General features: G+C 41.3%; 1 protein-coding gene across 1 annotated transcript in view; it reads left to right on the top strand.

The window, feature by feature from the left end:
- The window catches only part of LOC144768293 (somatomedin-B and thrombospondin type-1 domain-containing protein-like), a 194,070-nt gene that overhangs the window by 159,720 nt on the left and 7,946 nt on the right, over positions 1–26,404 (top strand). The window contains exons 5-7 of the mRNA XM_078651850.1: positions 13,007–13,195; positions 13,353–13,413; positions 13,538–13,636. Of these exons, the coding sequence (XP_078507976.1) occupies positions 13,007–13,195; positions 13,353–13,413; positions 13,538–13,594 (307 nt within the window). The 3' untranslated portion in view covers positions 13,595–13,636. The remainder of the gene's footprint in view (positions 1–13,006; positions 13,196–13,352; positions 13,414–13,537; positions 13,637–26,404) is intronic.

Below are 26,404 nucleotides of genomic sequence, written 5' to 3'. Positions count from 1 at the left end.
TACCTGAATGGGTGTATTTTTCCACAATATCAGAAGAAAAAGAGCAGGTGAATTTGAGGAGGATTATTCTTTAATGAACAAGTGCAAATTCAAGTTTGAGAGTGACTCAAGACGACTGAGACTGAGGAAGAAATACTTTGAAAGTAAAACAGAAACGTTTTCCAATAAAAGGTGAATCTAAATCTGATAAAAAGACCAGCATTTTTTTTGTGTGCAATTTTTTGACCAATTGTTTCAAACCCAATATGTGTACTTTGAAAAGAACTTAGAAGATTAACTCTGATTTTTTGTTTGATTTGTGTTTTAATGAAATTAGAAGAAAAGAAAAATATTATTGTTTTAAAGAAATTGTTTTTGATTATTATTGACATTTAATTTTTACCACAATAAGGATTTTCCTTTTGTCTCAATAGAAGATGTGAAACAGCAGATGCTGTAAAATTGTAGGGATGACACTGTTGTTTATGACACTATTAGTGTTAGTTGGACTGTTGGTGTGCTTACTCCTGTGGGATATGTTTAAGATCATATTAATACAATGATGAAGAAGTAACTGATCATAATGATTTTATACAGTCCACACCAGAACATGGAGAGCCCTTAGTTAGTGGTTTTAAGGATAATGTGTATACTAAAATGATTAAGCAGTATGCTATATAATGAAGGTTAGTAAGTGTTATATTTGCACTTAGCTTCCTATATTAGCTGGGGAGGGTTCAGTTTATGTCCAGTTGGCAATTTCATATGCACTGTAATGTAATATTTAATCATGATGAATTTCGTTCTCCTTATTTGACTGATTTTAATGTATCTTTAGAGAATTTGCTTATTAATGAAGTCTATAGAGAAATCAGGTATGGGGAGTTGTTGTGTTTGATTACACAAGCCCGGTATGATGCTAACTTTGTTACAAATTATTTGTGTCTTTTTAGTAGTGTGGAGCCTGCTTTTATTAGCGAATACAACTAAATAGGAGTGAAAGTAGTAAGGAATTTAGAAGAGCAGGACATTGCTTTGGAAGAAATGAAAGAAGACTTTAGATTACCAGATTTGCATCCTAGATTGAATATGGAGAGGGAAAGAAAAGGTGCGATGTGTGTGGTACCCCACAGTTCTATAGAAAAGAACAAGAAGTTAGTGGAAATCTTTTGTTTGCAGGAGAGCCTATATAGGAGAAATGTATTATGTCTTTGGGAAGACTGCTTATTTTAATATGCCAAAAGAATTGGGTAGGTTCATGTTATTTGGGTTTAGTTTTCTCTAGAGTTTATCATGTGAATGAGCTGAGTGATGAAAATAATTTGAGAAGAGGTATATGAAGTTTTGTGCAAGTAGCTTTAGATATATTTAGGGCTATTATTTCTTCTATGGGAGCGGAAATGAATGATATAACTATTAGGTTATTTACAGTAGTAGATAGAATTACTGTAAATACGGCAGGTTCTTTTAAGTTAGTAAATGTAGAAATGTAGAAATGGTAGCAATTAGGGTATGGCTATGCAAATTTCCCTTGCTTTAGATATTTTTTTAGCGTGAGAAGATGGAGTTTGAAAGGTAATTAAGGCTAAAAGGGTCCAAACCCCACGAAGAGCAGTAATAGCCCCCTACAACCGCACAAGTGATAGTCTATATCTATAAGAATAGCGCTTCACCTCATAGGGTCCTTCTGCTCATGAATCCTGCCTATTTTTGAAACAATTCTAACCAACATAGGGAGAGCTGCAAAATATCACAATATTTTGCAGCACTCCCTATAAGGCTAATAGGTGTTGTACTTATATTCCTGATAATAGTAGAGCTATTGACGTTTTCATCACTAACATGCCTAATTTAACTCATGAGATTAGATTATTTGAGGATCCTGGCCTATGGTAAGCTATAGGTTAATTGTTTAAGTGAGTTGGGAAAGTGTTTTGGTGAAGTTGATGAGTGCCTATGTACTGTAGGTGTTGGTGTTCTTCAGTCAGTTTTAACTCCTATAATCATCAAAATGATTCTTGCAATTATTCTATTTCTTTTAATAAAATTGTTGGAGTGTTTAATTATTAGATATAATAATAGAATTAAAATAATACATCAAGAATAAAGAAAAGATCACTTTATTTGGAAATGGAAGATCATAAAGATCGAGTATATTATCAATTAAGAATGATGGAGAGAAGTGTTTGACTACCTAAGAAGATCTAAACGTCTACTAACTAATGGCTGATTAATAACGTTTCTTAATGGTGTTTTAGTGAATATTTAAAAATAATCAGAGAGCGGAGGCTGTACCAGTTTTTGTTAATATGTTATTTTAGGTGACAAATTAGTTGTGTGAATTAGTAATTTTGATGATGCATATGGACATAACCGATTAAGTAATGATGTTGCACTTGAAACAACTTTATTATACTGTTTAGAAGTGTGATAAATAATGAGGTATAGTTATGCCCCATTTCATGTGAGATGCCATTTTATTAAAATTAATGCAGTTTATAGTGTTCTGCTGATCTTGCTCCTGCTGATTTCCCCCTCCCAATCAATGACCCACTGCAAGACGTCTCTCCCCACATTTTCAATGGAGCACAGAGTGTTTTGACTTAGATGGCAACTGTTTTAAAAACCATGTATTATGAATTAGACTTTCCATTGAGTTCCATATGTATTATTTTGAAACTCTTCCACTGGAAGTTTTGATGTAGGCCTGCAGAAAAACATGGTTTTATAAGTTTTTGTGTGAGAAATGTTTCATACTGTATTGCTCTTCTCCAGAGTACAGTTGCTGAGGACGCAAGCAGAAGATTTCATTCACCTTAAGAAATTGATTTTAAGAGATTTAACTATTTCATTGTTGCTTCTGCTTTGTTGTTGAGCTAACCATGATCACGTCATGATGAATTTGCAGTTTTTCTGTTTGTTATGCATAAAATGTGTATAAAAACCCCTAGTTTTGAAGGTTTGGGTGTAATTTCTCATTTTCCTCTCAAGACTCTGTCCGGTTTAATTGAGACGTCCTTTCCTCCGTTAGAATGCTGTCAGTACTCATGAGTTTGAGACTTTGAGTTTGGAGAGGTTTGACTGCATAAGTAGAAATTATTGTTCTAGATTTTTCAGATTACTATACCCTTTATCTGAGCCTTTATGGCAATCAATGCATATTTCTGTATTGCTTATATTAAGGATTCTGTACAAAACCTTTCTTAGCTTAGTTTGCTCTAGAACTCAGTTAATGAGTGGTCCCAGTTTCTGTTTGATTTCTACTCTGCTATTCAGTAGGTTTAATGTCATGGAGGGTGGTGTCTCCTGCTGCTAGATCAACAGGAACCACAGAGCCAAACTACCTGAGGTCAAAATTGGGGTGTCTAGATTATTGTGATTCAGTAAATTATTGAGGTTCCATTCTCACATCAGATGTGGGCAAATCAAATTCAAAATACTCTTTGCCATGCTTACTGGTGCAAATTACCACCATACGTGCAAAAATTTGACAACTCACTATGGGTCATATGTATCAAATACCGTCATTGCGAGTCTGAAATAGCGACTTTTAGAGAATCGCTATTTGAGAATCGCAAAACGGTATGTAATAAATAATTCGCAAATATTTTGCAATTTCTTGGCCTTCTCAATTGCGATTAGCAAATTGCGAATTGCAATTAAGGAATACCTTCCCATTCATTCCTATGGTCTAGGAGGCCCATAGGAATGAATGGGAAGACGTTCTCAATTTGCGAATCGCAATTTGAGAATTGCCAAAATTGAGAATGCAATTTCAAGGGTGCCAGGGTGTCCAAAGGAGACACTGTTGCACCCCTGAAATATGTATGTGTGCATATGTGGTGCACATACATGCCCTAAGGGCATGTATGTGTGGCACATGGCACTTTGAAAAAAGCAAAAAGTGCTTTTTTCAAAGAATTCGCAAATTAACAACTGTCAGTTGGTGGTAATTTGCGATATCTTATGCCAAATTCGCACAAATTAGGTGCTTCATACATTTCATTTAAGGAATCGCAATTTGCGATTCCTTAAATGTAATCGCAAAATAGAGAATCGCAAATTTTGCTATTCTCTAATTTGCGGTACACTTTTGGGATGATACATCACAATAGGCCTTTTCCCGTTCACAAATGGGAAAAGGGCTTGATACATATGCCCCTATATTCTATCCAGTAATCTACTGCCAGCCAGCCAAGCATATCAGAATATTTGGTGGGGATGGGTGCAAAAAGTTTTGTGGTTCGTAAATATGAAAACACCATGGGACAGATTTACTAGATTGACGCGCAGTGCAGCAGCCACAAATACTGTGCTGGTTGAGATGAAGATGTACTGAGCGGCCGCCGTGGTTCCTGCAGAGAGGCTCAGGAAACAGACGCGCTGCCCGCAGGACCCACCACGCGGGTGAATGCCCAACCTAATGCTGCTACGCTCCTGGTGGAGCAGACACGGGGGTGACTGCTCTGACGCCCACATACAGTGCTACTTCTGCCTGGTGAGGCCGGGGGACACATCTATCTGACAAGTAAATTGCGGACTAACACGTGAGTGCATCGGAATTGCGGAGTTAGGCAGCTTCTTCAAAGCAGCGCGTGTGGTGTGCTACCTCATAGACTAACGGCCCGAGACCCCTGCAAGACATTCCATGGTGTTTGTGTGGGCAGGGGCTCCCGGCTCATACTACAGAAACGTGAGCCTGCTTACAACTGCGGATCTACGTTGGGTGTGGAGTGCAGGGAATGCAGGCGACACCTCACAAGACTAATGGTACGAGTGTCGGCAGCAGTGCATGTCACGATTTGAGCACAGCGACAGTGGATTGTGGGGAGTGCCCGTTGACCCCACTAATGCATAACCAATTGCATCTGCACCTTCCAAATTGTGTCATTAAAACATGGGAGAACCCTTCTCTGCAGAAGACTCACACTAACTCTTCACAAACTGCATGATAACGTCCTGTGAACCTTGTGGACTGCAGTATATGCTTTGCGCCCCATGAGTCCCATGATTGCGAGTGATGGGCAGATGCGTGGCACCACATAGACTCTGGTGCAGAGAGCACAATCATCCCTTTTCTGCCTATCTGTGACTCTTTTGCAATCTTGTCCTTGTTGCTACTGGAGGAGATCACTGTTTGCTACATGGGACCTAATCAAGCTTAAAGGAGGGAGGAGAACAATGAGCCGTACTGACGGTAAGCAGCCGAAACTGCAATTCTCAGCGCGGAAACAGCCCTCTAGCGATGATGCAGAAGCGCAACGAGATGACGACCAGCCCCCCGTCTCAATCGTAAGATCACTTGTTTAAATTCATTTGGACTGCCTGACCCCAAGATGACTGCCACAGTGTTCCCTATCACATCGAGCTACTCCTCTGAGAAAAAATGCACTTCATCCAGACCTCGAACACATCCCCCATCCGGCCTACCCATGAGTATACTAAATCTGTGAACCTGCCTCAGACCGTGGAGACTTAGTTTTTTAGCTGATGACCGGTGGAGCTACTTGATAGCTATAGAGGAGATGGGCAGTGGGATACCCCTTCGGCCGTCACCTACCCAGCTGGACATTGTGCAGACCTTACTTTGTCTCTCCGTCGCACTCTCCCTCATACCTTTTTACTTCACCCACTTTCTCCTTTATACTCCATCTATCCCTCCTCTTTGCTCTCTAATTGTTTTCTCATTGAGACCTAGCCGCCTGACTGACGCCGGGTGGAGCTACCTGATAGCTATAGAGGAGATGGGCTGTGGACATCCCCCTCGGCCGTCACCTACCCAGCCTCACTTTGGGCGGACTCTCCTTCGTCTCTCCATCCATCCTATCTCCATCCTTTCTCCCTCCTACATCTTACCCCACCTCCTTACCCTTCTAAGCTCCATTTATTACATCTTCCGACGCTCTTGAAATGTTCTCTTGTAACTGATGCAACTTGTAATTGGTGTAATTTTGTAATTTTGTGGAACCTTATGTAAAGCGCTCTGATACCTCTGGGTCTAGCCAGCTCTATATAAAACTCAAATAAATAAAAAAAAAAAAAAAAAAAGGAGAGTGCCATATTTACAGAAATATGGTTTTCCCCTCTGCCGAGCTCTGGTGCAGAAATATGCTGCCGGGTGCCACGAGCACACCTTCGCATCATAGTGCAAGGGTGTCTCTGTGAATCTAGCATAGGTTTTGTACTGGAAGGGAACCCTTCGAATACAAAATACCATGCTTAGACTAACTTGAAACTTTTTCACACTTTGTATGTGTGCTGTACAGCGCACCACACATACAAAGTCAGAAAAAGAAGGCGAAATGAAAGCATTTCTTCTACACAGTGCCTATTTGAAATGGGCACTATTTTCTCACGCTACACCCTGTCTACTTTTTTAAATAAATAGGACCTAGCATCAGAAACCTTGGGTGGTTGCATGGGGGTGCCCATGGACCTCCCATGGTATGCCCCCTTGGCGCTATGTAATGCAAAGCAGAGCTATGTGCTTTTCCAGAACTAAGCAAGTTTAGCCCTGGAAAGTAAATTAGTAAAAATGATTTAGGATCAATTTGCATCACTTTTGTTACGCAAACACAGTGCTAAAAGTTAATAAATATACACCCATATTTGGCACAACAAGTGGGTTGTCACTTGTTGGACCTGGTGCTTTTTGTAGGGGTTCCCTCAGATTTGTTTTGCCTTCTGTTGCTAAACCTGTTTTTGCTGGCATTAAGACTATGTGCCCTTTACCCCTGCTAACTAGTGCTAAAGTGCTTATGCTCTCTCCATAAAACATGGTCAAATTGACTTACACCTAATTGGCACATTTAATTTACATGCAAGTCCCTAGTATATGGTAATTTATGTACCTAGGGTCTGTACATTTAATGCTGCTAATGGGCAGCAGAACTCCTTGTGCCACCCATTAAGGCAGCTTTTCAAATATGTCTCAGGCCTGCCACTACAGCCTGAAGTGCAGTTTTACAACTGTCATTTCAACCTGGCAACATAAACCTTTTGCCAGGCCTAAACCTTCCTTTTAAATACTTATATCGCACCACAAAAGTAGGCCCTTAAGGCTCATAGGGCAGAATGCATTGTATTTAAAAGGTAGGACATGAGTACTTAGGTTTTACATATTCTGGCAGTGAATACATCCTAAAACTGTTTTTCATTGTCATAAGGCCTAACTTTCCTATTGACTAACACTGGGTTACCTTATTATATTTAATAATTGCTAACATTCGATTGGGAGCAGATAGAGATGTCATGTTTACCCTTAAATTAATTGTACTTTAAAATCCTTTTTAATGGTAAAGCCTGGTTTTAAGTTACAAGTCAGAAAATGTAATTTTCGTGTCTCAACCATTAGTGCCTTCTGTCAGTGTCCTGGGTCACATGATTGGGAATTGCTCTACTATTGGGGTTTATGTATTGTTCTCAGACAGTAACATAAAGGGGCTTATGTAAGGCCAGGTTGGGCCATCCTGGCAGAGTGAATCGGTAGGGGCTGTACCCAGCCTCACTTACACTTCAAAGGTTTTTGCTTCCTGCACACACAAAGGAACCTGGCACCAGACCTGCCTTGCCTTTTTTCACTCACAGACAGTGTACAGAGTTTACAGTAGAAGAGGAAGAACTTTCCAGACCCAGATGTGGAGGTGGGGATAGGACAGAAGGCCCCCACACAAAGGCTGGCACCAGATATAAATATTGGACCCCCAGAGCACCTAGTCAGAATACTCCTGGACCTGTGAAAAGTTACAGAAGAAGGACTGTCCTGCTGCCAGAGGGCTGCCTTGCTAATTGCAGGACTTCCTTGCTGCCTGAGAAGAAAGACTGAACCTCCTTGCCTATCATCCCAGGCTAACTAGAATGAATCCAAGAGTCTGTTGGCTGACCTGTGTGAGCTGCAGAGACACAGCAAGCTTCAGAGGCTTTGCTGCAACTGCCCAGCTGATGTGCTGCAACGGGTCTTGGCTGAGTCCTGCTGGCCTCTGCTGGAGTGAGTTCCTAAAAGCCAAGAAGTGGCTGCTCAGGTCCTGGACCCTTGGCTGGCATCGAAGATTATTGCATCTGAAGAAAAGGTGAAAATCCAGATGTTTGGCTTCCTCACGAAAAGACCCATTCATGCCAAGACTCTGCAGTACACGAATACTGCCAATGAGAAGTTCTTATGTAACCTGCTCTTCACACTGATAGTGACCATCAGCAACGACCAGCAATTTCAGACCTGCATTTCGCACTGCATCAACAACAGCCCAGAACGACCGCAACCCAATGCTAAGGTAACAACCATCCCCGACACCTGACCAGCTCTTTTCTCTACAGCAATGCCCCCCCAGGACAACAGACCTGCTCTTTACGCTACTGCAGTGACCACCCGTGATGCCCAGCTTTCTCCACGGCGCAAGGAACTCTTTATGCCAGACTTAGAAAGTAACTTTTCAGTAGAGATAACCTAGTGCCTGTATCTGACCTGTGCTCCATCGTGCTCAGCCTGAACTTGTGACTTTTCCAGTCTAGCGTGACCAGATGGCCATGAGTAGCGTTTTGTGCTTTTAGTTGTTATTTTTACTTAAAAATTTAAATCTAATGTCTTTATTGCCTAATGAGTGGATTTTTGCTGTTCTGGTATAATTGTATTTATTGAAATGTATCTATTTTTCTTACTTTACACATTGATTCTAAGTTAAGTATGACTGCTTTGTGCCAAGCTGCCAGAGGGTTAAGCACAGATTAATTTAGTGACTGTTGTGTTTTGTCCCGACAAGGGTTGTGGTTGTTGGCTGATTGGGGCTTCCATCAGACACAACCAATAACCCAATTTCTTACAGCACATTAGCTACGTTATGAACAAACGGATCTGCCTTCTCTTTTAGTATTTAAAAACATGTTGTAACTAGAGAGCAGCATTCCTAAAGATGCGGGGCTGGCCATACAGTTCCATTGATCTTCACAATAATGGTCCAAAAGACAAAGGGGCAGATTTACAAGCCCCTTGCGCCTCTTTTACGCCGCCGTTGTGTCACTTTTGTGATGCATCGACAGCGCAAATCCAGCGCCATGGTGCGGGGTACTTACAACATGACGCATCTGAGAGATGCGTCACATTGTAAAGCCCTGCGCCACATGCAGGCTGTCCTGCGGCTGAGCGAAATCTACAAGATTTCACTCAGCCACTTTTAAGGCCATACTGTGTCAAAACCCTGCGCCTGCTTGAAGCAGGTGTAAGGATTGAAGGAGCATTGTAAGGATAGGGCACCCTCGGGCCTTGCTGGAGCTGCGTCGCACTTCTGACAAAAATCAAGCAATGCGCCGCCTTTACTGCAGCAAATGCGTCACGCATCTGTCCATTTTTGCCCCATGGTGCACTGCATTGTAAATGCGGCGCATCCATGGTGGCGGAGCCGTCACCCACAATAACTGGCGCATCCCTGCAGATATGCAGGGATGCGCCAGTTATTGTAAATCTGCCCCGTAATGCTTGGGAGCTGATCTCTGGGAAGTCAGGGACAAGGCTCTGGATTACCTTGAGCACCAGCCTGAGGGAAGAACCTGACCTTGAAAATCGAAATGCAGACACAAGCTTTCAACTCGGAACAGCAAAAGAAGTAGTATTAATTGCTGATTCCATGGATGGTCCTACATCCTTAAGACCTTCAAAACTCATTCAAGAAAAGCCACTAGTTCTCTAGTCACTAAATGGTAGTGCCTGTAAACTCTGCATGCAGTGATTATATTAATAAATAAGATCTACACCACTGACACCTTAATGTGGTACAAAACAGCGTAAAGGTCAACAACAAAATTCTGCTTTTAGACGTGTAGAAAAAAATGTGTTCATGTACTGGGAAACATCTTTTTAGTAAATAATATGTGAAGATTATGCTTTTCATTTGTAAGTGATGGGCTGGATCACAAAACATTTTTGACTGGTGCTATTTGATGTATTTGGAGGTAATTTAAGGCAATGCTTGCTCCAAACACTTTTAACTACCATATTATGTAAACAGAATATTGGAGTTCATTATGTTTGTACTAGATGGAAACCAACTGTCTAAAGCTGAAAACTGACAAGAATAAAATCATGATCTTCGGGAAGAGCAGATCACCTGGAGGCCAACAGAGCTAGGACCAACACCCATCCCCCAACTCACGCCAAGAACCTCGGGATCATCATCAACAGAAAACTCGACATGACCGCTCAAGTCAATGCTGCCACCGCCTCATTCTTCCGTACTCTGAAGATGATAAGGAGGGTTTTCAAATAGTTCCCAGAAAACCGTCACCAATGCCCTAGTCTCTAGCAAGTTGGTCTATGGGAACACGCACTATGCCAGGATCAACAAAAAACTCACCAGAAGGCTATAGACCATTCAGAACTCAGCGGTCAGAATCACTTTCAACATTCCATGGCACATTCATATCATCCCATACCTGAAGGATCTCCACTGGCTCTCCATTTACAAACGAGCACAATTCGTACTCCTCACCCACACTTTCAAGGCACTACATAACACTGGTCCAGCATACCTCAACAATTGCATCTGCTTTCCCAAACCTTTGAGACACCACTTGTGGATTCCTACTTGCAGAATCCCCATGCATACGGAAAACCAGATCTGGCGGTCGAGTCTACTCCTATCGCACCCACAACATGGAACTTCCTGCCTCCACACAATCTCTTCCTCTGTTCTTGAATTCTGCAAGAAGCTGACGATCTGCCTTTTTGAGTAGTCCCATTAGGCCCTGGGTGCTCACACCTGCTCAGCGGCAGTATACTCTCCTGGGTGATAATGCACTGTACAAATCTGCACAACATAACATAACATTTTTGTGTAGCATTGTGTTGTGGTGGTGATTTGTTCTGCTGTTTTATGTGCTGCTCTGTGCTTGTGTTGCATTACTATAAAGTGATTTTGTTGCATTGTACTGCATTTGTTATGTTGCATTCTGGCGGTTTTATTGTGATGTGCCCTGGTATGCTGTTTTGTGTATAATAATTGGTTATGTTTTGTTGTTTACTTTACATTTGTCAACAAATGCTGCTACATTTCCAGCCTGAAGCAACACATGCCTTTACAGTTCCTGTAGCAAGCAAACATTTACCATTGTGTAAGGTGTTAAGATAGCCCTGTTGCAGCTTTTCAACTACTTATGACTTAAATCAGCCCAAAACTGTGGCAGAAACTGATTGGCAATTTAGAGCTTAGTTGAGATGGTACTCCATCTCAACAGTGATGGCGTACCCTCTCTGCCAAACTCTCAGTCTGTCCATCCAATTTTGGGCTTTTGGACCAGCATTATGCTGGCGAGAGAGAGTACTCAAGCTTCGTTGCCTACATACTCCTCTAACAGTCTGACGGAGTATGTGCTGTAGAAGGTAAGCCCTCCGACTGCCCTCTCAATTTAGAGTGGATGGTTCGATGGCATTCTTTTACTTTGTTTATTTGATGTATTTGTTCTAGGAATCCAAGGGTATGCCCAAATGTGGGTCCCTTGCTCACTGTGCCTCTGGACCCCAATAAAACCTGACTGAGGGCGAAACTGGTCTTGGGTTAAATGTGTTCTGGTTCCGAAAGGACCAGACTTGGCAGTACAGGCTGGACTGTACCTATTGGAGCAGGGTTGAGACTGATTTGCAAATTGCTGGGTCTAATCTGAGGTAGTGTGATGGGAAAAAGAATGATTGGTTGGAATGCTACCCTGTGCAATTGCCAGTGATTAACTTTTTGTAAGCACCCTCCCATCTCCTTTTTTGTGCGCTTTTTTTACTGTCCGTCACTACCAGGTAATGCCTGGCGGTGAGGGACAGTAAAAATAAAAAAATTACCCCCACACTTTGGAAAAAAACTTGCAGGGAGTGGGGGCATTCGTTTTCTATTTTTCAAAAACAAACTCCCACTCTTTAAAAAACTAAAAAACACTTTGGAAAAGTTTGACCACCAGCTGTAATGTCTTGCGGTACCATCCGCCAAACTTTTTCTAAATTGACAGGAACTGCCATGATGGCAGTTCCTTTCGATATATACAGATGTCCATGAAGCCGACCGACATCTCTAGATTTGGTGGATGGGATGTCTGGCAAAGAAACGGAGTAAAGTACTCTGTCGCCGTAATAGACATTAAACAGTATTCAAAACTCTAAGCGACTCCTTTGTATGTTTGCGGATGACCCGTCAATTCACCAGGAAGATGGAGTAAATTACTCTGTCCCCCTGATGCAGGAACCACCTGCCACATTTATAAATGACCACCAAGCAGGGGCTCATTTATAACGCATTGTCAGGAACCGCCATTACTTCAGTTCCTGCCAATGCGTTTAGCTGTTTAGTGCAGGGCTGCATCAGCATGACACAGTCCTGCACCAAACACTTTTCTTTTTTTATTGTCTGAAAGAAAATCTCAAATATGGATTTTCTTTTTGAAAATAAATACTGTAATGCCTCCCCCTCACCATGGGAGTCAACTCACATGGCGAGGGGACATTATTAGCCATTTACTGTCCCTCACCGCGCAAACAGTAAACAAATGGCTATGTGTCTTCCCATCCTAACTCAGTTGGACCATCTGAGAGGTTTGCTATAGAGATAATGGAGTAGTCACCACTTTAGCCAAGCATATGGTTTGCGCGTATCTAAATCGGGTGGGCGGACCATTACTTTAGTGGTAAGGATACCCCATTGGCATTACGACTGAGTATCCTTACCACCAACATATAAATCAGCCCCTGAATCCTGACTTAGCACTCCCAGTGCTCACTTTGTGTGATACTGTCCTGGTTAAAATTTGTATTTGTTTTGGTAATTCCAATACTTCTTTGACCATGTGAAAAGCAATATCAGTAAAATCACAGTATTACTTTTTACATTTAAATGTTGTTTAAAGATTTGCATATTTGAGGGAGCTATACATAGTATACTGCTTCGTAGAAAGAAGATGTATTTGTAAAAGTAACATTCATGCATTTATTCACTTGCTATCACATAAGCTTTTTCGGATTATAAAAAAGACACATCATTGTTTGATTTGATTTCTCCAGGGGATTGAGTTTCAAGTATACAGTATATTTACAAAGACGAGAAGTGTCTGTGAGAACACCAGATGCTGGTTGCAGATATATTGTTGAGGCACAAAGAAGAAACTGGAACTTGATTTTCAACAATCTGGTGATGGATTCATTTGTTGCCTACCCTGCCAATACTACAAAACATTTGGAAAACAGATTTAGGTATGATTTTATATACTGTGATTATTCGTGAATCTCCTTCAGGTTCTGCAGCGTTGGGAACCAGGGTTTGATATAATGAATGGATTAGCTGATTTTATTATTATGGCATTGTTTTTTTAAATGTTCTATTTATGTTTCTTCTTATGTTGTCCCTAAGATACAAAACCAGTGCCCTGGTTCCATTGGAGGTGGAGACAGAGATTCACAAATGTAAGCAGGTAAATTGACAAATGTAATCCAAGTCTTCCTGTCAGATTTTCTTCAGCCTCATCTGCTGTCCTTCTACTGCTCAAACTTCAGTCACCCAAATGATCCAGCCTCATCTAGCATGTTACTTTACAGGTTTTTATAAAGTGCTTAATCGGCACCTGCTGCTTCTCACTGCTGATGACCTGGTAGGACTCGTGAGAAGCCTACAACGCAGAAGGCTACCTGGATGAGGTGAGGGAAGGTCCTCTAGAACTAATGAATCTGATTTGCAAGTGACAAACTAGTTTTTTATCTCTTTCGGAAGTTCAGAATGTCTCCAGGTAGCTTTAGGATTTGTAGAATAGAGTTCCACAGCTTCACTAGCATACAGGATAAAGTTCTGTCACTGAATCTAGCCTTGTTGGGTTTCTTCTAGTTAGAAAAAAACAGTATTCACATGATCCTAGCGGCCTAGCTGGACACAACTGTTGTTAAACATTCACTCAAAAATGTTGGTCCTTATTTGCAGTGGACACAGGTAAAGTGGTGATGGTAGGAGTTCTGAGCTCTGAACAGCCATGTTGTGGATTTGTTAACATTCTGAAGTTGATACTCTGGCAGACGGGCATATATTCCATTGCAATAGTTAAGTCTAAAATTAATTATTGCATTGGTTATACTTGCTGTAAAATGGTCTTTCAAAAGAGAGAACACTTTCTGGAGAAAAGTTAGATTGAATGGAAATGACAAAACTTGATGACTGAGTTGACAGTGGGCCAAGAGAATCTTCTGAACCATTAATAGCTTGAAGGTTTTTTACATAAGTATAGAGGATTAGGCAGTCCATCCAGAGGTTGTCGGATCAGATGTTTGTATCTTCACCAAACAGTAATACATTAGTTTACTTGCTATTGCATTTTAATCAGTTTTTCTGCATCATCTCAAGTATGGTTAGTAAGTAATTTTTCAACTGAGCTGTATTGCCATAGTTGGTTGCATCAAGCCTGAAAAGGTTTCTGTACCACTGCCATATGTAAGTGTTTGTAAACAAGGCAACTCAGTAAGGTGTTACACAGGTAGTACATTTAGATTGCATAGTAAAGGTCAATTTTATTAAATATGTGGACCCCTGCAGGTCAGAGAACACATTTCTGATTAAAAATTAGAATGAGACTCTGACTGGATAATCCAACCAAAAAGGATTGTATCCATTCTAGAGCTAAATAAACCTCTAGTGCCTAAGGATGCTAATATGCTTGGTGGCTGGCTGTATCAGAAGCTGCTAAGAAGTTGACCAACACCAATATAATATATCCATGATCCTCAGCAACCAAGTGCAGGTTGTTCAAAAACACTGAAACGGCAGCTAATGTATGAACCCAGCCTGTCAAGGATATAAGACTTAACGTGCCTCAAGAAAATCACCTTTGCAATTATTTCTCCTAGAGAGGGCAAATTAGAAATCGGGTAATAGTTACTCAAGAATTAGGAGTCAAATGTAGCTTTTTTAACAGTGAAATTAAGTTTAGCTCTGGAGGAATGAACCGTGAGTAAAGGAGCTGTTATCTATTTTGGCAGAATTATAGCTGAAACTAGTTGTGTTAAATATTTTGCTAGACAAACATCCCTGGGCAGACTAGTATGTTTAGGATTTCATAGTTAAAGTCAGAAGATAACATTTCTGGAAAGCAAATGGTTGGTATACTTCTTCAGAATTGTCTTTAAAATAAACTAATAAGAAATAGCAGAGGTCAGTTGAAGGGTCAACCTTTGCGTCATTGGGAGGGACAAAGATGACAAAACGTGTCCTCAGAAGTGTCATCAGCTTGACTGATTCGGCGGAGGGGGTTAGTATTTTTTAAGTTAATATATCCAAGACATATATGTGTTCAGCTGGGTCTTGTTGGACAGGTGTGCCTCATTAACATATCAGTTGTGCCAATGTATCTCAAGTTGTCAAATTTGTTTATAAAGATAATTTGTGTACCACTTATTGCCATTTGAATTGGTTCTCAATGCAAGCAGTTTTAGAAGAAGAATATTATCAAAAGCTGAGCTCATGCTGTAATGTAAAGTTTGGAGATTCGCAATGGGAGAATGTTGGGTGCGTCTGCAATCAAATCTCTGGCTAAAGGGAAGGCCGCCGGCCCGGATTCTATTCCTCTAGAATTCTACAAGATGTTCTCGGCACTGATCAGCCAGGATATGCTGTCAGTATTCAGGGCCGCACAGGGCGGTGTGATACCGGACTCCTGGAGTCAAACTACAGTGGTATTGTTTAAAAAAAAAAGGAAAGCCTGAGCTAAATCCTTCTTTCTATCGTCCAATTTCACTTATAAACACCGATAGTAAAATCTATTCTAGAATTTTATCCTCTAGACTTGTCCGTCGAGTCATTGCACTTCTGGACTGGGCCCAGACCTCAGGATCCCCCCTTGGTGTGATCCTGTTGGACGCCGAGAAGGCGTTCGACTGGGTCTCCTGGGGGTTCCTGTGGGCTGTGTTGTGCTGGAAGGGCTTCAGCCCCGAGGTCATCCGGGCCCTCCAGTCATTATATATCTCTCCAGTGGCCACAATACGGATTTCTGGGCAAGAGTCAGGGTACTTTAACATCAGCAGGGGAACCAGACAAGGATGCCCCTGTTCGCCCCTGCTCTTTGCCCTGTATATTGAGCCCTTTCTTGGCAAAATTGAAGCGAGCGAAGCCATCTGTCCGATAAGGGTTAAGGAGGTACAGTATAAGACACTGGCTTACGCCGATGATATCGTGGTTTTAACTAATGATTTCGGATCTGCTTTCCCCGCCTTAGAGACGCGTGCCGCACAATTTGGGGCACTTTCAGGCTATAAGTTAAATATTGCAAAAACTCAGGTCATTCGGTCGGAAGCCATGCCCCTTTCTGATGTGTTTGTTGTCACGGAAGCAACAAATGTCGGTGTCAAAATTTCCTCTGTAGTTGCTGAAATCTCGGATTTAAACTTCCTCCTGGTTATTGACTCCCTCAACACTAAGTTGGAGAGGCTAGGTCATCTGCACCTGTCACTGTATGGCCGCTGTAATGTTCTGAAAATGTTAGTCCTTCCAAAGTTTCCCTACTTGTTCAGGACTATCCCTCTGGAGATTTCACAGACAACGCTGGCCAGGTCTGAGAGGATCTGTCTTCAGTTCCTCTGGGGATACCGGCGGGCACGAAGAGCGGCCAAGTGGACTTGCCTCCCCAGGGATCGAGGGGGCTGGGCGGTCCCTAACCTTTTATTCTACTATTGGTCTGCCCTGTTACAACACTTTGGGTCTCTATTGTTGGGTGATAGGGCAGATGTTCCCCTATGTACTAGGCCACCCATATGCGAGATAGCCCTGGGGAAAGCTGCTAACGGCATCTTAATGCGTGTGTTGGAGCCTAGTTATTTCAAAATTATCTGCGCTATGTTTTCAGTCTGGCAGAAAATCCATCATAAGCTCACTGTCTCGAAGGTTAATTTCTATATGCCCTTTTATGCAGTAGGGGTGTTGCCATATATATTTCAGGATAATATCACTTTTATATGGCAGAGTATGGGCCTGAATTATATTGGGCATTTAGGTTTTGATGGGCAGCTGGCCTCATTTTCCTCTGTAAGGGAAAAGTTCCATATGCAAACTACAGATTTTTTCAAATATCTTTAAATTAGGAGCTTCTTAGATAAATATCATCATAACACTCCCACCATTTAGGATAAAATTGTTCTAATTGAACTTGTTAAAAGGAGGGCCAAAATAGGTGCTATCTACCAATATCTCTTATCAGGCCTTCCTGACGATCTGGATGCTCAGGATATTAAGTAGGCGGGGAAATTCGGTATGGCAGGAGTGGATGTGCGACCTGCGCTGGAATTAGCTAGCTATGTCCTAGTATCTGGCATCTTACGGACGCAAAGTTATATGGCTATGTTTGACTTATATCTCACTCCTGCTAAAATTTCTGAATGGGGGGAGAAAGGGAGACTCTTGCTCCAGGTGAAGACTCCAAGCGGCAGACACAATCCATATGTTCTATTCGTGCCCAAATTTGGGGGACTTCTTGGGTGATATTGAGGTCTTTATCAATGAGGTGCTTGATATTCCGGTGGAGATCTCACCAGTGTTGGTCATAATGGGGTGTGAATACCCTGGAATTATCGAACGATCAAGATATACTAGTGCATTTTTGTTTATAGCCATAGCAATGATACAGCTCTGTATAACCTCGCAGTGGCTAAGTACGGAAGCTCCGACATTTTCCAATTGGAGAGCTAGGATGTTAGCTTGGTATAATCTGGAGTCCTCTGTGTATTTATTAAGGGGGAGAAGAAGGCGTGTGCAGGCCTCTAAGATTTGGGCTCCTCTAGAGCAGTGGTCCAAGTTGTGAAAAATCTCTATATTTGATATTTGTCTCCTTTTTTCGATTATGCATCTTATTTTCTTATAAGGTTTATTGATTTAACTCTTTGTATTTTCTCCCCTGTTTTTGTGTTTTTTTGTTTATAAATGTTATCTCGTCTTGACCTAGATTTATATACTAGTGAATATTGTAACCATGACTTGGTATATTTTGTGTTGTGTATCTTTTTGAAAATTATTAAATAAAGTAAAAAAAAAAAAAATAGAATGTTGGGTGCAACTTCACTAGTTGATGTGCCCCTTCACTAGCCATCCTGTCAGGAAGGGAAGTGTCACCTCCTTCCCATCCAGGCCTGTGTTTCTGACTCCCTGAAGTTATTCACACCTCCTAGCAAGGTAGCAGATGTCTGCCTTGGTGGAATCAACTGCAGGCTGCCAGCCAGAGCACAGGAAAGACTAGGGCATGAGAATCATTCCAGGGGTAGTGAGACACGTTGTTTGATATCAAACACAAAATATTTCAGCATACCATAATGGAGCTGGCAACCTCGGGGATGCCCGCGTTGCAACCTGTATTATCCTATGGACCACTGATCACTTATAGTAGTCTTTAACGGAAAAAGCCACTATAGGGACATATAAGCTTGCACATACCTGTCTACACCTTTAATATAATGCACCCTGCCTCAGGGGCTCAGGAGGCCTACTTTAGAGGTGACTGGCATATATAAAAAAATAGTGCTTTGACCTTGCCACACATGGTCAAGTTTGAGCAGTTTACACTGCACTACAGTCTGCAATGGTAGGACTGATGTCATATGTTTACTTGGGTCACTCACAGTTGCACAAACAGTGCTTCAGGCCTTGGTGACCCCTTTAACTCCCATGCCCTGGTTACCACTGGTACCATTTACCATGGACATATTGGGGGGTTGCCAATTGGGGTTACCAATTCACATATATCAGTTTTAGGGAGAGAACTCTGACACCTGGGCCTGGGCAGCAGGCCTCAGTGCTTGTTCAGAGTCATGACCATTAGCAATGGGGCAAAAAGTGGGGAGTGACCATACAAAAAGGGCAATTTCCTGCAGCACCCATCCACCTGCTCCCACTTTCTTTGTAATATTTACTGCCTGTTATCTGATTTAGGTGTTAGTCATTTAAAAAGGCAATCTCTTTCAGTGTTACTTGCCTCTCATGTAAGATGGATATGTTTATGATCCCACTTTTGTCTATATTAATTTTAGACCTGGAGATCTCATCAAAGTGCTCTAGGGAGGCTAAATTTTCTGGTGGTGAGGTCTCTGCCTCTGTAAGGGTGAATAGCAGAGCATCCACAAAAATGCTTACTTTGTGTTGTATATTACCAACATTGATATATTTTATTTCAGTGTCTAATTGTTTATGGGGTACCAGTAGCTCTATAACTAGAGCAACATGTACTGAGATGAATGGCAACCATGTTGAGTTCTTCTCCAGAGACCCAGACTTTCGGAGAGTGCTCCATTCATCCCAATTTGAGCTTTTGAAGAATGATTATTTGCAAATAATGAGCCAGTCATTTTCAGACACAAATGTAGTTTACTCCTCATTACTTCAAGGAAGCCCCAGCTCACACACGAAAAAGGCTTTCTCTGCATCTAAAGTTATGAGAAGCACAAGGATGTCCTTGCCCTGGACTGAACATTTCTAGCAAGTGGGTGACTTCCCAGATATTATTCTGTTGCCCTGCTTCCCTGCAGACATCCCGCTTGATTTCATTCTAGAAATAGGAGAACTATGTTCAGCCTGTTAATTAAGACTTGATTTGGATGCATGTTCATTATGACTAGGAGGACTTATCGCTTCTCGACAGGCTTATCTAGTTCCTCTTTCCACTTGGAGAGGAGTGAAACCGTCTAAACTGGGTTCAAGCATTCTGAAATCCTTTCCTTATTCTTAATGCCTTCAGTCTATAATTCTCTGGAAAAAGAGATGAATAAGTCCCTCTTTGCACATTGTCTTTGATTCTCAACTTTGACATGGGCTCTAGATCTCTGTGCTGTCAGTCTTATCACCCACCGGATTTCCCTTTTTGTAGAACATCTGTTTTATACGTATTAGTGTAAGTACTGCCCTATTCATTCTCAGAATTTAAAGCTGGCCCCTTACCATCACATTCTTCCTGCTAGTTCCATGTCAGTTTTTTGTTTATTCTTTTTCTCCCGTTGCTTTAATTCCTTCATTTTGTTGAGATTCTACGCTCAGATGGAAACGGTCCCATGGTTGACATACCCCCCACCCCAAATGTGCCTTCTGCAGTTTACTAAGAAGAGAACTAGATACAAAAAAGGCAGGCAATCATGGTATATGACTCAGGTCCCTGCTGGTACAAGGAGAAGTCTGTCTACATGGGATGGATATAGTGGTAAGTATACATTTGTTCCTGATCTGTGATTAATGCTCTGAACCTCTGGAAATTGCCTTATTGCTCTAATTCCTTCATTTTGTTGAGATTCCAAGAGCGTTTCCTCTTTTCTATATGTAACCAACACCAACAGGGCCATGGTTACCTCTCTAAACATTGTCTTAAATGCGTCCCAATAGGTGTTGAGAGCTGTGTCTACGAGGTCTTTTTCTATAAAATAATTTTGTATCCTCTGGCGCACCTCAGTTCTATTGACAGAATCCCAAAGTATCTTGGTATGCAGTCTCCCTCTCCCTGAGAATTTCTGTCACTCTTCTTCTCCCCATTCTATGCTCAGATGGGAACGGTCCCATGGTTGACATACCCCAACCCTAAATGTGCCCTCTGCAATTTACTAGAGAACTAGATACAAAAAAGGCAGGCAATCATGGTGTATGACTCAGGTCCCTGCTGGTACAAGGAGAAGTCTGTCTACATGGGATGGAGATAGTGGTAAGTATACATTTGTTACTGATCAGTGATTAATGCTCTGAACCTCTGGAAATTGCCTTAGTCTTGTGTGAGCTGTGCGCTTAACTTCCTAAGTTCTGGTCGCTTTCTATATTAGCATTCCTTCCCATAGTACATTTCTTCTTAAACTATTCCTGTTGTCTTTTGGGTGTATACATACTGCTCAAGTCGACACTGATGGAATGGAGGGGCAATGGTTTGCTCAACCAGGATGAGCATATATTTTTTGAGTAACAATCACCCAAGGACACCAAACATGTATCTAATACCCAAAGTACATAAAGACCCAGTGTCACCACCAGGTAATAATATTGGCGATTGGGGGTCTATTTGAGAATATGTTTAAGTATATTGACTATTTTTTACAGCACTTCATTAGGAGTTTACCATTGTTTATTAAAGTTACTGAGAATTTCCTAAAGCTGATATACGAGGTGCTATGGGATGAGAACTATGTACTAATGTCTCTTCATGTTACAGCTCCTTATGCTAGCATTCATCATCATGATGGGTTGAATACTGTATAGCATTTTTTGCAAAGTTGAGCACTAAAGTTGTACAAACATACTCAGATGCTGCTAGAGATTAAAAGGTGGTGCCTGGAGCATAATTATTTTTTATTTGACAGTCAACTGCTCCACCAATTGTGCGGCACAGCGATGGGCACCAGTTTTGCTCCTAGCTATGCATGTCTTCACATATGCTGGTAGGAGGAACAGGTGCTCTGCGTATGTCACAAACAGCATGGGACAAACATATTTTTGTCTTGATCTGCTTTATCAGTGACTTATTTGTGGTGTGGAGAGAGTCTGTTCGGAGTGTAACTAATTTTGTTGGTGACATTAACAAGAAGGATCTGAACCTACACTTTACAAGTCAAATTAGCAGATCTAAGGTATATTTTTGGGATTTTGAGGTTTTCTGTGAAAACAACAAATTGGAAACTAAGCTACACAGAAAAGAGACTGCTGGTAATACTACTTTGCATGCCTCCAGCTTTCACCCCTCACACCTCATAACTAGTATCCCATATGGTGAAATGTTGCGCACTAGTCATAATTGGAGTGTGAACACAGATGCCATAGTGTGCCAGAGGGAGATGGTTGGCAGATTCAGGCAGAGGGGATACAGTGTACAATTGTTAAAGAGAACACAGGAGGTGGTACACAAAAAGAGCATGGACACTATTCCCTTCAAAATCAATCATGGGCACTTTTAATTGCAAAACTGATTTTTTGGTGTATGTACTCACATGCTGCTGCAATCTGCGATATGTAGGGAGCAGTGTTCTACAAATCCACAAACAAATATTGCAACACATGCAGGCAATTTCGATTGACAGCCAGACATATCTAGGGGTGAGACACTCTAGAGTTCCATAAAAACGATGTGAGGCACTTGAAATATGTTGCCATTGACTCTGCCACCAAACAGATGGGGAGAAGAGCGAGTTACAGCTCAAAGGAGGTTAGAGACAGGTATATCCTTGACCTAGATTCAAATTTCCCTAACAGGCTTAACGAAAATGAGCAGCTAACCACTTAGCTGTAGAACGACAATGAATTAAGTGCACAAAAATGTGTGTATTGCTCAGTTATCTTTGTCTCATTTAAAATTTCACTTAATTTAATGTGATTATATAATAAGTATCATGGTTAACATAAAGTTTCTCCTGCAGGGCATTAAGAATTATCCAATTTAAAATCTTTAGATAACATAGTGTGCAAAGTATGCCAGTTTAAGTACACCCACCTGAGTTTAAACACCACAAGTAATTAAGTATTTCCTGCTAAGTAATGACTGCCGACTTGGGGCTTAATTCTGTGAGCAATCATGTTGAGAAATAAATGTCATCACCATGATGAAAATATTAGGCAAGGGTGCACAGATATTAACTCTGGTGGGTTATACTGGTGCACTGAATTCAATTCATATGTGAACCCACACAACAATGTAAAAACGAGTATCAAATAATGATTTCCCTTTTGTAGAACCTTATTAAATTATTAAAGAATTTCATGTTGTTTTCATTAAAAAAATGAATTTCTTTTCACATTTATTGGGGTGATCACACTGGGACAGTAAATGGTTAAGTGTGTGTGTTCTGTTGTGAGTTTCCATGATGACGTATGGTATATAAAAGCGTCAAAATGATGGTGCAAACGCGTCCAAGGCAGTCAGTGGAGGCCGAAATGCGTTCTGGCAGAGTTGAGTATGGCAATAAAGAATATCATTTGAGCATCAGCTCGAGTCGGGAACCAATACTTCTGTTGAAAACATGCCTTTTGGATTGTCAGCAATATATATATTTATATATCCAGCACATATCAAGTTTGGAGATGATATATATATATATATATATATATATATATATATATATATATATACATATATATATTACCAACTGGCGGTCGCCAGTAGGTAGTTATAGTTAGGACCTAATTTCCATAGGAAATCCGCAACATTCTATTTGGAATAACTTTGGCGCCAGTTCCCAAATCTTCACAAAATTCTCAAAGAAGATGGGGCGCATACTGGAGGTTCCTGGTGGGCTAGTTGGCCCCCAGGGACCCCCAGTATGCAAGGGGAATTAGTTCCCCCTCTGCAAACGCACCAGAGGACTGTGTTGCAGAAGGATGTAATGTGGCCATGCCACTTTTTACACCTCTCTGCAACGCAGCCCCCTGGCGCATACTGGAGGTTCCTGGTGGGCTTGTTGGCCCCCAGGGACCCCCAATATGCAAGGGGACTTAATCCCCCAACTTAGAACACGCTACAGGTCGCGCTTGCACAGTGGTGAAGGTAGGGGGCAGGGCTTGAGGTGATATGAGTGCAAACATGCCCTGTGGCGCGTTTTAAGTTGGGTAATTAATTCCTCTTCAATCCAGAGGTCCCCTAGCGGCTAACTAGTCCAACAGGTAAAAATCGAATTCCGTGTACAGGTGTATGTAGATGTTGGAATTACTGAATAGGTTGTTGTAACTGGTATTGGTATCTCCATTTTTTTGAAAATTTTAATTTCTATTTTTGAATGTGTGTATCAAAGGTAATATTAGGGTGAGAGGAGGTCTGCCAGTCTTTCACAAGGATGATGTCATCAGTGATGTCATTTGAGATGTCATTAGTGATGTCATGAGTGATGTCACTGACCATGTCATGAGTGATGTAATATGTGATGTCATCAGCAATGCATTGCGGGCGCGCGAGTTATTGTTAGCTGAACTAACTATAACGGGGGAATTTCAATGGTTTTGTATGAGTGAAATGTCCAGCTAACTATAACACGTGTGAAACCTATGGTTTTTTCAGTGAATTTCTAAGGTTTTTTAAATGCTAATTCCTAACTATAACGTGGCTTAAACCTATGGTTTTTTCAGTGAATATATATATATATATACCAGGGGGCAGAAAATAATTATAAAATGGAGCAATTGCTTGTGAGTGAGACGTGAACCTGTAGATGCCGTGACGAACTTCTGAAGAAGGTCACAGCATGACCGAAATGCATTAGGAAGAAGAATCATCGTTTTAACAAATAAAATACCAAGTGATCACCTGCAGGTGTGCGACTCAAATCCTTTCCGAGGGGAGCGGGCTGGAGAATATAAATATATATATATATTTATATATATATAATATATATATTATATATATATATGTATGTATATATGAAACACAAACAACCAACTCCCACAGCGAGATCCATGGAAGGCGACACGAACAACAGGCAGTTAGGATACGGCATCTGTTTCATTTGATCAGATCAGCCTCAATCCCAAAAATAAAAAAGAGAGATGGGTTTCGGCTTGCTCGAAGCCTTTTTCAATCTGCTTGGTGCCATTACAACAGCAGTCTATATTGCTCATTCCACCTAAGGCTTCAATAGACATAGAGAGCATACTTTTAAGACACAAAATCACAGTGAAAACCCTGTACTACCTATACAAAATTTCTATGCATAATGTTAACAGTGTAACCATTAAATGCATTCAATAATACATTGCATAGTGCAAATATTCCACTGTATTGCATGTCTATTTCACAATATATATTAAACATGCTCTCTGCCCTGGTCGGAAATTTGATTAAATATGCTTTGCGCTGCCAAAACCCTCATTGCGTATCACCGGAAAACATAACAATCAAAATGATTTGCGTATATTTAAAAGAGTCATGCTGTTGAGTATCCCTTCCAAAGTCACTTAATTGGAACCTCAAATGCGAAAATGTGTAAACGCCTGGAACCGATCCACCAGCATTTGGCCTCTGACCTGTATTCCGGGAACTAACAGCCTGATTCATGTACATGCCGTTTTGCGTGTCCCTAATAGCGAATCATAGCGATTCGCTATTGAGGACACGCAAAACGGCATTCATGTAGGAATTGCTACTTAAATAGCGATTCCTACATGTTCTTTATTTGCGAGTAGCAAATTGCTACTCGCAAATACTCCCCATTCATTCCTATGGGCCAAGAGGCCCATAGGAATGAATGGGGATTTGCGAGTAGCAATTTGCTACTTGCAACTAAGATAGCGATTTTAAGGGTGCCAGGGGTGTCCAAAGGACGCCCTGTAGCACCCCTAAAATGCACTTTTGGACAGGTGTTGCGCACACACATGTCCAAAGGACATGTGTGTGTGCTACATGCAACTTTGAAAAATGCTTTTAAAAGCATTTTTCTGAGTTTTTGCTATTTACCGACAGGTCTGACCTGTCGGTAAATAGCGGCCCCAAAAGTCCAAAATCGCTATTTTGTTTTGTGTCATGAATAGCATTTGAGGAATCTCTATTAGAGATTCCTTAAATGCCATTCCACGCAAATATGCGAATTCTTACATAGCGATTTTTGCATTTGGTATCATGAATACCAAATGCAAAAATCGCACTCGCAAAGGGCCAGATTCTCAGAATCTGGCCCTTTGCGAGTGCAATTTACCTACATGAATCAGGCTGATAGTTCGCATCAGCCCCGTCTTTGATATCTCCGATCAAAACAATTTGAGCAATAGGCATTGGGACAGGATATATGGCAGCTGCTTCCTCGGGAATGCAACTAAACACATAGTGAATATATATATATATATATATATATATATATATATATATATATATATACAAATGATTCAAGCAATAGATAGGCACAATGGCAATATAAACGGTACAGTAATGTCAGAGGGCAAGAAACCATTTACACCGAAGGTCAATATACCATATTTTATGATTTTATGTACATTTTTTACAATTCATTGAACCATGAAGCTGACTCATGCGGCCTGATAGAAGCTGACACACGCCGCTTCCTTCACCAGATACGTTGATCGCTCTGGAAGAATCACGGTCCGGACAATACAGTACATCACTACTGAACCATACCAGGTAACGAATGCACCCCTACAGCTGTCGCGTGCTTTTGGAGGAGCCTGTGGCCCATTAATATTAACAGTGCATGCCTTGCCTCGCATAGAGAACCCGGCTGGGTCCTCATGTGAGTCACTTTATTTTTCTTCACTCTTCACTGTGGCACATCACATTCACCAAGGCTGCGCATATACCGATACAGATGTTCATGCATCTCTAGTCCTGCAGAGACCCCGCATCAATAGAAGGGGCGAAACGCCGTTGACAAGCACAAAGAACGAGCCACTACCCAGCATGAATCATTGTGTACTAATGCTGCGAAAAACTGATATATGAATGGTCGTTCTTAGAACTTATGGAAACCTTGTATATAATTGGTCAC

Source organism: Lissotriton helveticus, chromosome 7 (assembly GCF_964261635.1).
Source record: "Lissotriton helveticus chromosome 7, aLisHel1.1, whole genome shotgun sequence".
In the NCBI taxonomy this organism is placed as follows: domain Eukaryota; kingdom Metazoa; phylum Chordata; class Amphibia; order Caudata; family Salamandridae; genus Lissotriton; species Lissotriton helveticus.
This window is presented reverse-complemented; position numbering and strand designations above follow the sequence as displayed.